General features: G+C 32.1%; 1 protein-coding gene across 2 annotated transcripts in view; it reads left to right on the forward strand.

The window, feature by feature from the left end:
* Nucleotides 1-13,475, forward strand: part of LOC129958939 (cyclic nucleotide-gated cation channel alpha-3-like) — a 118,492-nt gene that overhangs the window by 71,290 nt on the left and 33,727 nt on the right. Inside the window, exons 2-3 of one of the 2 annotated variants that reach the window (XM_056071689.1) lie at nt 3,386-3,563; nt 8,426-8,606. In XM_056071689.1, coding sequence (XP_055927664.1) covers nt 8,460-8,606 — 147 coding nt within the window. In that variant the 5' untranslated portion in view covers nt 3,386-3,563; nt 8,426-8,459. The remainder of the gene's footprint in view (nt 1-3,385; nt 3,564-8,425; nt 8,607-13,475) is intronic. The other variant, XM_056071690.1, reaches the window with a different exon arrangement.

The raw sequence follows: 13,475 nt of genomic DNA on the forward strand, positions 1-13,475 counted from the left end.
CCTTAATCCCTTGGATTTCTTCTTCTGGGCCCATATAAAATAATTTGTTTATCAGACACATTTGGATACATTGAAAGATCTCGTAGCATGGATCGTCGTCACTACTGGAGAAATCGCAAGCACACCTGGTATGTTTGAGCGCGTCCGGTGGTCCTTTAAACGTCGGTGTCGATTGTGTAAAACCTACGCGGCCGCAACATTGAGCAATTTTTATAAAAGTTTCTCATCGTCTCCTTTCTTATGTTAAAATGTCTATGCTGCAAATGTATGCTGTATCTGTATTCCAGGAAATAAATTTTCACCGTCGTTTGCGAGTTTATATTTCTTTGAAAATTCTTATCGCTTTGATGCCTACTATTACTCCTCAGAATTTTTCAATAGAATTTTGCAACACCTTCTGTAAACATTGGTGCCGATGTTGCAGCGATGTTTCCCGGCAAACATTTTAGTTTTTCTTGAATATCTTAAAACCTCCTCAGTTTTCACACTACAGACATTTTAAGAGTATAAAATTCCTTATATTTTCAAGCTTTTATTTTTCTTAAAGTTTTAATATTTTTGAAGATAAGGGTTCTAAACTACTTTTTCGTTTTCAATTATTTACGACCCCCTGGTTCATCAAATCAGCATGTTACTCACATGAAAAATTGCCTTTAAGAATGTGCTTTCACTTAAAAAAATTCATAGTTGAAACACATTTTGTTATTTTTTTTATTAATTTTTTTACAGTTTCCAAAAGTTTGCCGACTCCTTATATTTTTGTGATTTTCACCCCCTAAACGTCGTTTGGGACCCCATGTTGTATGGTGATTCTTTATCCTCTAGATGCCTACTATCACCCCTCTGGATTTGTCGGTCGAATTCGGCAACACCCTGTATATCTTTTAGAATATTTTTCTACTTAGTTATAAAAAACAGGCAACATTTTAGTTATTTCTCAAAGCCTGAAGCCTTTGCTCACAAACGATTTACTCTTCTTGCCTCTGTCCAAGCAATTGACCTACACTTACTTTTAGGCAAGGTTCAATAACTTCTGAAATGCCACTAAATATGCCATCAAAAGATAAATATAAAATCAAAGAGAAATTTTAAAAAATTGTGGTCGCGTTTTCAAAGCCTTAACGTTGCCTCAGTAAAGAAGTATTTATAAATTTCCTTATTTAAAAATGATTTGTTTCAAATTTTCTAAAGAATTAATAGCAATTGAAAGGGAAACTACACAAAAGTAAATAGACATCGTGAGAAAAATAAAATTTTCAATTTCTTAATGGGATAGATTTTTTGGATAATTTTGTGTGAAATTTTTGGGGAAAGAATGTAAAATATGATTTATCTTCTCATAATCTGAAGCGGCTATTGTTAGCTTACATCTATTTCATTTTCTCGCAATAGCTTTACTTTTCTTATGTCCTTTTGAGCGATTCATTTATTAAGTTTAAGCATTGTTAAATCACGTATATATTATATATAAAAAGTGGTCGAAAACACTTCCCCTATATATGAACCTGTAGCGACCTATCCGTTCAATCAATCGAACAAAAATTTCAGGCATATGCTCGAGATTTTGACGATTTCAAACAACGCAAAGCTCACGGTTACGGTTGCAGTGAAAGAATTTCGAAATTTTCGAATGGTAACACTCACTTTTTTTTTCTTGTGCAAATTGTTCAGTGTAATGAAAAACCATGAATGGCTTTAGAGCGATAAGCGTACGACGAAAATTGCTGGCATAAAACATTAGGAAAGAAAGGTGTTGAAAAAGACCAATGACAATATAAGAGAAGAAATGAAAAAAGAAAAGCTTTCTATGGAATTACAAGTTTTCCACGTATGCACAACAATGCATTGCATGCGGGAGACTTTTGATAACATAGCATAACATAACAGGAGGAATTTACTTTAGTTTTATAGCACTTTTCAATTCTGACACATCGCGTGGACTAGACGTATAAATCTTCGATAAACCCCAGAAAAAGAAATCCATAGGTCTCGGGGAATCACGATGGCCATGGGAGATGACTATCATCAAAGAGTTGTTGTAGCACTTGTCGATTACTTTGGGCGAAGTATCGTGGAACTCCATCTTACATCCATGCAATGCGACTAATAAAATCTCGTTGTTGCAATTTTGGAATAATGTAATTCTGCAACATTGATTTATACCGAGCACTTGTGACAGAGTGGGATTTCACACCTGTGGTAGTAACCTCTTCGAAGAAGTACGGATCAAGAGCAAATGTGCTGGCGATGCCGCACCACACCGTCACTTTGGCTTCGTGTAAAGGCACTGGTGCCAGATCTTGAGGGTTTTTGCCATTCCAGTAAACGCAGTTCTTGGTGTTAACGTTTCCATTTAAACAGAAATGCGTCTTCTTCGTCCTTAATATACGTAGCGGCCATCGGTTATATTCATCATATATAATGGGGAAAAAATTTGTGAAATCTATATGCAACTGCTCATCTGTAGATGCGCTGAAATCAATGAGGAAACATCCGCAGAACAAAGCGCAGAATCCTGAAAACTATGGTTTTCGGTAAACCCAAACTACGAGCAACAGTTTCTGCAGTATGCAGTGAATCTACAATAATTTACTGTACATTTCCATTACAGCTTCATCTGGAACAGATGGCCTTGCGAATCGAGGTCCATTGTAAATGCATTCATTTTCTTGAAGTTTTCTTACAAAATTGCGTAGACTTCTTATGGAACATGGGCCTCGTATCAGACTATTTCGCCGATAAACTCGCACTGTTTCGGTAGCATTTTCTCCATTCAGATAAAACATCCATATCAATTCACGTCGTTGTTTCATTGTGTCATCTAGTTGGCACATTCAAACACCTGACTGAAAAAACATTTTTCTCGCACTACTTTTTAAACGTTTTCCCACGAGCATTGCTTTGCACGTAGTGCTCAGTGATTGATGCCTCTACGATCTGTCCTTGTGAATTATGCAAATATGTTAATGCACCTCCTCTTTCTGTTGCCAATGATCCTTTACAATGTTCTTCTTTGTAAATGCTTTAAATTGTTAATTTTTGTCATATACGTATCGTCCAATGCCATTTTTCATTTTTCAATACGCTGATTAATTTGGACAAAGAAAAAGTGGAATGAGATTCGAAAGTTTCGAAATTCTTTTACTGTAACCATGAGCTCTGTGTTGTTTAAAATCACCACAATCTTGAGCTTATACCTTGAAACAACTACGTCTGAAATTTTGGTTCGATTTGTGGAGAGGAATACACCGGTAGGGGTTCATATCTGGTGGAAGTGTTTTTGAACTACCCTCTTTAAAGGCCATTAACAAAGAACTTCACTTATTAAAACTTCTTTATGTGCTTTAAATATTTTGTATGACATTTCATTTTTTCCTCTCACCAGATAATACCTGGAAGTCTGACTTGTGGGAGAATTCAGTCAATACATGCAATACCGTTATTTCTGGACTCAATTCCGATAGCATTTCGAGATGCTTCTGTACTGCCTTAACTTTGAATTTTAAGGCTCTTGATACAAATATGGAGAAGAACCCAACATGAAATAATTTTTATATAGTTTGGTGAGTGTGATTTATCAGTCGAAACATTCTTCTGATTGTTTTTCTCTTCCGACTGACTTATCAATCTTTAAAATTTGTCTAATACCCAGCTCTCTAAAGTGTTTTACTTTATCCAGTGTCAGAATCCACATCACATTTGTAGCATGGATTAGAAACGATATTCGTTTTGATCCATGCTTCAAATGAACGATATTCATTCACACGATTTTTATTTATAAATAAATTTTCGGAAAGATAATGATTTGTTTCAATGGCTTTAAACACAGGGTTTGGGCTCTTTGAAATATTTATTGGTTTTAACATTTAAAAACAGGCACCAAGAATTTCAAAATTGGATTTCGTGTTTTCATTTTAATTATATTTAATAACTTGTTTGTTATTGTTAACCATCTAAAATATGACTATTTGCCTGGATCAAGAAAAATCTATTTTTTAATGCAGTTGGTTGTTTCGTGTTTTATGGCATAAAAGCCAATCTTGGCTAAACTGAACCAAACATTAGTTCATTTAAATAAAATGATAAGAAAATAAAATTTTGAAATACCATTGTCGCTGCTAAATTTAAACCCCTAGAAAACAGATGAAGATTGAGATTTTGAAACAAAAATAAAATGTGAACGAAGTAAAAAAAATCGACAGTAAAAGGTGTTAAATGCGCATAAAAAAGCCGATTGACTTTAAAAAGCTAAAAACATTTGGATGGTGCTTCAGACAAACCACGCGTTTCAAGTTAAGAGATGTTGAATAAAAGTGGTTATGACGATAAAAATTTTTTAAAAATTCACCGAAGAAAAAAAAAAGGACAGACAACTAAAATATGCTTCACGCTAAAATCCATACGACATGGGAACACTCTTACCATAGCGCAGAAGACAATGAGTGAAACAAGTGAGTCCGATATGGGGAGAATAAATTTGATTTCTACCACTCATATCGAAAGTACAATCCAAACGCTACTTGTGTGTCTGTATATTTCAAGTTTCTTGTCAAATAGTACAGAGTCGACAAATAAGGGACCTCTTAGCGTCACAATATAGGAGTGATGGTAATAGAAAAGATAATGCAAATTTAGCTAAATAATCTGCCATTTCATACCTGCAAAATCTGAATTTTCAACCCACATGTCCGTCTGACCTCGAGTCTTCTTTAAAAACTAGTATAATAAAAAAATATCGACAGCGATAATGAGGAAAAAACTGTCAGAAAACAACAGAAACAGTTACAGATTTATCGAATCCCGAGAAGGGATTCAAAGAAGAAAGTTGCGAGATATGCCAAGGGGGAAAGGTAAAGAAACCAAGGAGCTTAATGGTAACATTATAAAGCCCCGATTCATGCAAAAAATCTTAGGCTTTTTCACAAAATGGAAGAGTATGAGAAGGTAGGAGATTATAAATTCGTCGAAGACAGAAAGAATTGTTCGGCGAATTAAATAAGGTAGACAATTTCTTGCGCCTTAAATAAAGAAGTAACTGTTGAGAAATAACTTCTCTTTTCTGGAGAAATGCGAAAAGCTCCAAAGCAGATATTTGGATGCACCAAGATGCTGCAAAACTGCAGCGTGGACGCAACCATACATAAGCAATCAAAATCTATGCGTGAAAAAAGGACTGCTTGGTTGGCACAGAGAAGAGAAGTTCGATTAATATTTCAAGATGGTTCAGAGAACATCTTTAAAATATTTAATGATTTCTTACACTTTTTCAGTAGGTGTAATGTATGAGAAAAGAAAGTGAATCCATGAACGAAGATGACTCCGATAAACTGTATTTCTTCTACAGCTGCAAAAATCGTAATTCATATGTGGATAGCAAGATACAAATTCCTATTCAAACAATATAGGCCGAACCGCTACATGGGGGTCAAGATACACTGTAGCACTCGTCTAATAAATCGCTACATAACGACCAGTACATGGGGGTTTTGGCTGTGCATGAGAAGCAAGAAGCAATCAGAGTACCAATATTTTCTCATGGTTCCTCGCTTGATGTCGATTGACAGAAGACAACAAAAGGCGCAGGATAGAATAAAGCGGAAGGGAGTAAAGATCTCGGGATTGGGGCACCCATACTCACCTAAAGAAGGTGAGACCCTGAGTGGAATTCTTTAATACAATTTACCAGTTTTATGGCGATTGAAAGATAAATAAAATATTCTTGATACTTACTTATTGTCTTTTGGTTGAAATAAAGGGTTAGGTCTTTAATGCCCAAGTTTTCCCATTAATCAAATTTCCAAGTATCATCTGTTTCGAAGAGAGAATAAAATGTCATACATGTTTTAATTGAGGAAGTGTTTTCTTAAAGATCTCCTGCATTTTTATTGTTAATGTTTTGCTAACAAATGATATTACCGTTCTGTTATTCGAGTTTTGAGTTATTATAAACAAAGAAAATAAATGATCCTTTTATACTTTTGCATCGAATTATTGTAATTCATTAACAGATATGGTTGGTAATGATTAGGATTACATACTGAAGGAATTACCCACATTTTTTATTTACTTTAGAGGGAATGCGGAACGAACGGAACTTATAGATTGATTTGCATAAAATAAATTTTTATCTCTTAATAACTTGACAACTAATATTATAATAAAAAGGAGAGAAATTTATATATTATTTTTAAATGAACGAAAAAGAGTCGATTTTAGCCATTTTAACAGCATTTAAGTCCCATTAAATAAGCAATATGGAAAAAAGGACTTCTTTTCAGATCACCCTAAATACATGGCTAATCGTTAATTCATTAAGTTTCTTATCTTAAACGCCGAAATTCGATCATAAGAACACAACCACTTTGTGGTAAATGTTAAAAAATTTATGGAATATTCAAATCGTCTGCTAGGATCGAAAATATACAGCCCTTCTTGAAATATTTTCAAAACCTTATCCCAGATTCTGTTTTATGACATTTGCCTATTTTTCATCCTGAAAGTACGATGATATGATGCAAGTATTGATCAAATCCTTTTTTAGTATCATCTTTTCACAGTACATTTGATCATCGTCCCACTTGATTTGAAGGACTAAAGTCAAACAACGGACACGTTTCTAAGATCCAGCTCTTTGAGCTTTAGATGGCAACTCAATTCCTATAACGTACGATCCAAAACATACTCCTGTAGAACTAGGATGCGATGTTGACGGCATCTAATACGTTCTGCGAAAGATGCCAATAAAAAATTGATACTCGACTCACTCATTCTCTCTGTGTTTCTTCTTTGCGGCATTTTTAACTTTCTCCTTAGCGCGAAAGAAAGATTTCAGAATGAATATGTATTATTTTATTTTGTCTTTACTTGTAATAAGCTGAATAAATGATTAAGCTAGAGAGGAACCACAAAGTAATTATAAATATTTTGTTCTAAATGTAAAAATTTTGAATGAATGGAGTGAATTAGTGTACTCCAGGCCTTCAGAAACGTCTTTTGTGCATTGATTGTTTTTGAGATAATGGAGCCTCCCAATCTTACAATTGAGCAACCGAAACACCAAATCGCGCAATAATGATGCAATGAATTGAAAGAGAAACAAAACTTTTTTTCATGCAAAAAAGATGTTATTGCGCTCTCCTAAAAAGAAAAGAATATTTGAAGCGTAATGTTAGGAGACTGATATCATGTCATTTTAGAAAAATGTGTTTGCAGTTGAATGCAAAGAGAGGAGAAAAAAATGTTATTGTATTCAAGAAAACTTTTATTTATTTTATTTGCGTATTGATTATGTCCGGATGTTGGCATTTTTCTAGAATTTTTTAAGAAGTTAAATTAAATCTATTTCATATATTGTACTTTGAGTTATAACAGGATATGATCAGATGTTACAAAGCAACGATTTCTTTTTGAACCTTTTCCTAAAAAAGTGAGACAATTTTCAGTGTGATATTCTACATTCTCACCTAAATTTTAAATTCTATACATTTTTTTTTGTTCAACAACACAATGTTTATAGGTAAAATGCTTCGAAATCAACGATTGTACTTTACTTTCTAGGCAAAATGGACGGAATTTATTATAACAGGAATTTGCGAGAATCTGTTTAATATCTTTCCCACATGATAACATTTAATATTTTTTATATTTTTCTTTAGTTCGTATTTAACTCTTACTGCTATTTTTTTTATGTTTGTGTATAATATCAATATAAAACCTTCAGGAGAACGCTGTTATAACTGGAAAAAATATTCCGTTATTAAGTTTCAAGTAATAGCTCTTTGGGTCAATATAATATGGTATATGTTTGTGATACTTGCTGCTAGATCATACATAATAAGATGTCTCTGCACATTTATTTCTATCTCGGCAAGTTTACTTTCTGTAGCCTTAAACTCAAAAATTTTGTTTTTTTTAATTATGATATTGTTAGCATAGAGTAACTATATATATTTTTCTTACAAACTCTAATTTTTTGAAATTCTTTTCATCTATTCTTTATAATATTATCTAAATGTGGGTCATGTATTTCGCATGTTTTATTCTTTATATTTACTCCGCATTCCACGCATTTTCATTTAACTTGATTTTTTTCATGCTTATAAAAATGGAATTTTCTAATCGTTTCTTTTAACCCATTTACTGGCTAGCTGTAGTTTTCAAATTTTGTAAGTTTATGTATTGTCGATGAAAATATACTATTTTTACTCATTCTGAATTTAATGATCAGCTAATCAAATGGTTTAATTTAAATTTTATTTCGTATAGCGGCGCCATCTGATAACGAAATCGAAAAACACATATTTCAGGATTTCATAATATTCATAATAGTGAATTAACGACTAAAGGTTTGAAAATAATTTAAAAACATTTTTTAATCTATTTTTAGCATACTTATATAAATGATTTTAATTTTTTTTTATTTCAGATAACCAAGGAACACATCCTTCCTATTATTAGAAATGGGAGATCTAGAAGTCTTAGAAAATGGACTTCCAAGCGTCCGTGCAAGAACTACATTTGCCTCCGAGGGTGGCATAGAACAAATGGTAGAAGAAATGAACCCATCGAGGGATTCCTTTTTGCGCAGGCTTATGAGGAATATTCGGGTAAGAATCTCTTATTCAGTTGTATTAGAGAGCAATAAGAACTTTGTTTTTTTTATGGAAACAACAGTTTCAATCGGGTAGGAGAAAATGTTTTATGAATATAGAAGTTTGGTAACTATGGAAATGTTCAGTTCATTATGAATGGGATTTTCCAAATCACTCACTTATCTCATAGATGTAAAAGAATTAATAAACAGAGTCCTGATTCCAATATCTGTTTCAGAGGAAAAAATGCTCCAGAAAATTTCGTTATATAGCAGCTAATATTTTAGAACAGTGATTCCAAATGTGTGAACCATGATGGTTTGGAGTATGGCGCAAAAGCGGCGTGAGGTATTATACATACCAACAAAATTATAATTCCATTTGCAATTATTTATTTGTGCGAAGCGAACATTTCGGCAGTTCTTATTGTAAAATCAAAGGATGGACAACATAGAAAAGGGAATGAGCGCTCGGTTTAATTCCATAATTTGAGGAGAAAGCAATAAGTTCATTCATTCCGTTGATTATAAAATATTGTTCAATAGATATTTATGAAACCAGAAATTTATTTACATCTACCTAACTTATACGAAATTATAGACTATTTGACATGAAGCAATTATATTTACATTAGCAACTTTAGAAACACGGAGATTTAGTAGATATGCCGAGAATTTGGGAATCCTGTCTCAGAAATCAAAAAGGGCAAAACTGACTTTGTGGAGCATTTTATAGCTGACTTCGTCAATATCCTGATCTTGGGTGAAATTGAAAAGGCGTCAGTGATGTCCAAAGACAGCATAGTAATTATAGAACAATTGGCAAATAGCCACATTTGAATAATTAATAAACAAAATAAAAATTTTAATAAATACTCTCCATTTTAAAATACAACGGATGATCATTATTATTGTCACAAAATATGTAACTTCTATAAATTTAATGCCAATAAAAAGTATATTCATATTTTAAAGGATATTTCATCATAATTATACACCTAATAAACTAACCCAAGCAATTAATTGCAGTAATTTATTCCTTCAGTTTATTGCTAGGAGGCATCAAAACAGTTTGCAGAAGATTGTAGTACGGAAAATTTTTATCATTTGATGGTGGATTACAGCACTTGCTTTCCTCTGTTTTTCAATTTGAAGATCGAAAGGGAATAATAATACAGTGGTATAATGGTTGTATGACGGTTATATGAAGTTAAGATGAGGGAGATGGATGATTCATAACAAAATTGGCATCATGGATCTAGCCTCCTTACAATGGAGTAATGGAAAATTAGGAAAATATTATAATTAGTGTCATCTATTTATAGTTTCAAATTAAAAAATTAAATCCAGAGCAGTCATCTAAAGAAAAAATAAATAAAATCTTGTTATTAAGCTTCAGTATAGAGATTATTCAGATAAATAATCGACGCATATCAAAGCAACATTCACGTCAGATTCACTGACAAAAATTATTCAGCATCAGCATCAAGAGACGATGTATCGGAAAGAATTAATTTAATTAATAAATTTCACTTTTCTCCCTGGTCTTTGTCAAAAAATTAAAAGTAGTAATTAAGATGACATGCGACTTTTTTACTGTAGAGCTGTAAAATGTTACTCTCCTTTTATAAGTTTACTCACAAAAACGTTAGCAACCCAAGTATTAAACTAATAAATAAAATCTTAAAGGAGTAAAGATAACTTTTTGTAACAATTCAATACCTATGCACTTCATGCTAAAATCGAAATTTTATTTATTTCAGCGTATAATATTTATATCAGCGTATTTACAAGATATATTCACCAGGTGAGAGTTAACAACATCAAATTTAATCCATTAAGTAGCGTTCACACGAGGCCAACTAGTGCGCGCAATAGAAGGTCAAACCTACCTTAGGAACATCACGTAACCCCATGAATAGTTGTCCGGATGAAACAAGTATTGTCCCATTGGGGTCATGTGATGTTCCAGAGGTAAGGGTGACCTTCGATTGCCCGCAATAGTTGCCCTGTGTGAAACCTACTTTAGAATGTTTTTGCTGCACTAGAAAAGAGTTGGCACTTCGTTCTTTGGAGAAAGTTCGGCGAATTGTATCTCTCCACATTCTCCCCATATTGGTCTATTTCTAATGGGATGATCAATTGTATTGGGTGAGCTATTATTTTCCTATCGTTTCTTAATTGGCTAATTAATTAAGGTTCTTGCTATATCATTACAACAAGGAATAGTCGTAGAACGATGGGTTGTTTCCACATCTTTCGAGGACAACATTTCTCTTCAAGAAGCAATACGTTACGTTCTGTTATTTTGGTTTACTTATTCAGGTTTTGTACCTCACGTTTGTTTCTTAAATCAAGTTGATATTCTTTCGATCATCAACAACAGAATGAATCCAGTAAAGCTTATTGGTTTTTCCAAAATCTGGATATTAGAAAGTCTTTTGTTTCAGCAATAGTTGGAATTGAAGTCTTTTGACGTATGAGAAAATAAACGAGTTAATAACCTATTGAAATCACCAGGAAATTAAATCATCTATTATTGATAGGTGACCTATTAATAATAGGTGATTTCATCACCTATTCCTCAGGATTATGATAAAAAATAAACTGACATGGGCACTCCATATACAGTCACTTCAACCCAAGCCATTGGAGTTAATATCAAATTTTAACCCTGCGATTAAGCCAAACTGGAATATAAATAAAGATCGATTAAATGCTGATACTACTCCGTAATTGAAAAGGATCTACTGTCTGGCATCCTTGTATGGGATGAAGATATCCCTCCTATCGGCAGACATACAGATTGCTATGCTTAATGAAACTGTCACACTTAAAATGCTGGTTCACTCGAAAAGTGTCAAGTTTCGACAAAGGGAATGCTTTTGAAGCTTTTGCTCACATTAGGGATGCTAATTAACCTAATCACCCGAAGGACATCTGTTGTTTATCGCCTAGATCTTACGCTTTATCAGGGGCCATTTCTAGTATTCTCAGAAGAGATTGAAATTACCTTGTAGCTTCGAAATGTAAGAAGTTTGTATGGGAATCGGTAATCGTTCTTCGATAGTTTCATAAAACACCACAAAAAACATATATGGAAAAGATGCTTATAATTTTTGTTCTGATGTGACTTTAATCGTTGAGAATTAAATGCGTATGTGTATTTTTTGGTTTCTCTTTTAGTAGGTTTTTTTTTTTGAGAGGGGGGGGGGGAGGTAGATTCTTTTGTAAGCATTTTTATTACGTTGAATTGCAAAGTTATTTCTCGAAATCAGGCATGATAGGTTAATTCTTGAAACAAAAATAAATATATTTTCCTAATTTTAACATGGGATTAATTTAATTACTGTTAATTAAATAAATAAAATATATGCATTTGTTATTTTCTACATTTTTAAGAATAAGTTAGACTGATTTGATTTCAAAGTACCAAAAAAAATCTTGTTAGAACTCTTTATAATTATTAACTGAATGAACATTTGAAATGATTTATTATACATTAATTTTTTTTTTATCAAACCCCATTTCTTCGTCGCATTCACACAAATTTTATAATTCTTGTGACCTACAGAACAATAAAATTTTATTGTATTCAAAGTTTTCACTAATAAGTATTAATGGTCTTATTCTTTAATACTATTTTATAGGCTTACTATGGAGCCTTATTTAGGTTAACCAGCCTTAGGCTTTGCACTTTTTTACAATTTCGCTACAGAATAAATTTACTTGCCCCGTTGTCATTATACACAGTTGCAGAAAAAAAAGGAATCACCCAGTCTTATTCTGCTATCGATCTCCCTATCTGTAAACTGTAGATACCATTTTAAAGGCAGAAAGGAATATTAAAAGATGCTGTGTCTAGCATTTTCAAAAAAGATTATCTACATATTTAAAATAATAAAAACTTTGAAATTTTCAATGGCTACATCTTTTTTTTATTATTATTATCTTAGGAAGGAAAAATTACCCGGACTACAAATTTTGCTTTATATACCATGGGACATACTTGACATTTTCCTTTAAGGACCTGTTTCCATATTTAGATGTGCAAAATCTAGATATTCTCTGGACGTTGGTAATAGTTCTTTTTAAAAACTTTTGTGACACTTTAAAAGCATCTTCAAAATTACAATGTTCATGTTAAAATTGAATGCTATTTTATTCATCATAAAATATTTATAGTGAAAATTTTTTGGAGAATTTTTATGCTTTTCCGATAAGAAATATTCCAGAACATTAAGAGTTTCTTTTAAATTGCCCCCAAGTTTGAATTGTCTTGACATGGAAAGTACTAAAGAGGAATGTTTTATTGTTTGAGTGAAAGAAAATAAAATCTAATATATATTTTATTCTATATTTTTTTAAATAAAGAAATATTAATTTTAGTGTTAAAATTAATATCTTACCGATAGAGAGTAATAATCAACTATTTTTTATTATTTTTGCTCTTTCTTTCTGTATTTCTTTATCAGTATATACTATTCTTATCATCACCACTTACTGATCATAAACAGACATGAAAGGATACATCATTTTATTTTAAGAGCAGATAAATACAATAATGCTTTTCATTCACTGATAAATGTAAATCAATTAATCTTATAAGTATTACCGGCAACTTATCGTACTGTAAAATGCTTTTTCATTACGAAAAACTTCATAATATGAAGACACGTATAAAATACCTATATGTATTACAGATATGGAAAGCAAATGGAAGATCATCACTTTAAATATTTATCATTAATTATTATTAATTTAATTAATATTATTATTAATTAAAGATATTATCATTTCTTTAATTTTCATTACTGTAGCAATTTTTAAGGTGTTAGTCATTACATATTTTGCTGCTTCTTATATGAACAGATTTTTGAAAAAA

The sequence above is a fragment of the Argiope bruennichi genome, chromosome X1, assembly GCF_947563725.1.
Source record: "Argiope bruennichi chromosome X1, qqArgBrue1.1, whole genome shotgun sequence".
Taxonomy (NCBI): Eukaryota; Metazoa; Arthropoda; class Arachnida; order Araneae; family Araneidae; genus Argiope; species Argiope bruennichi.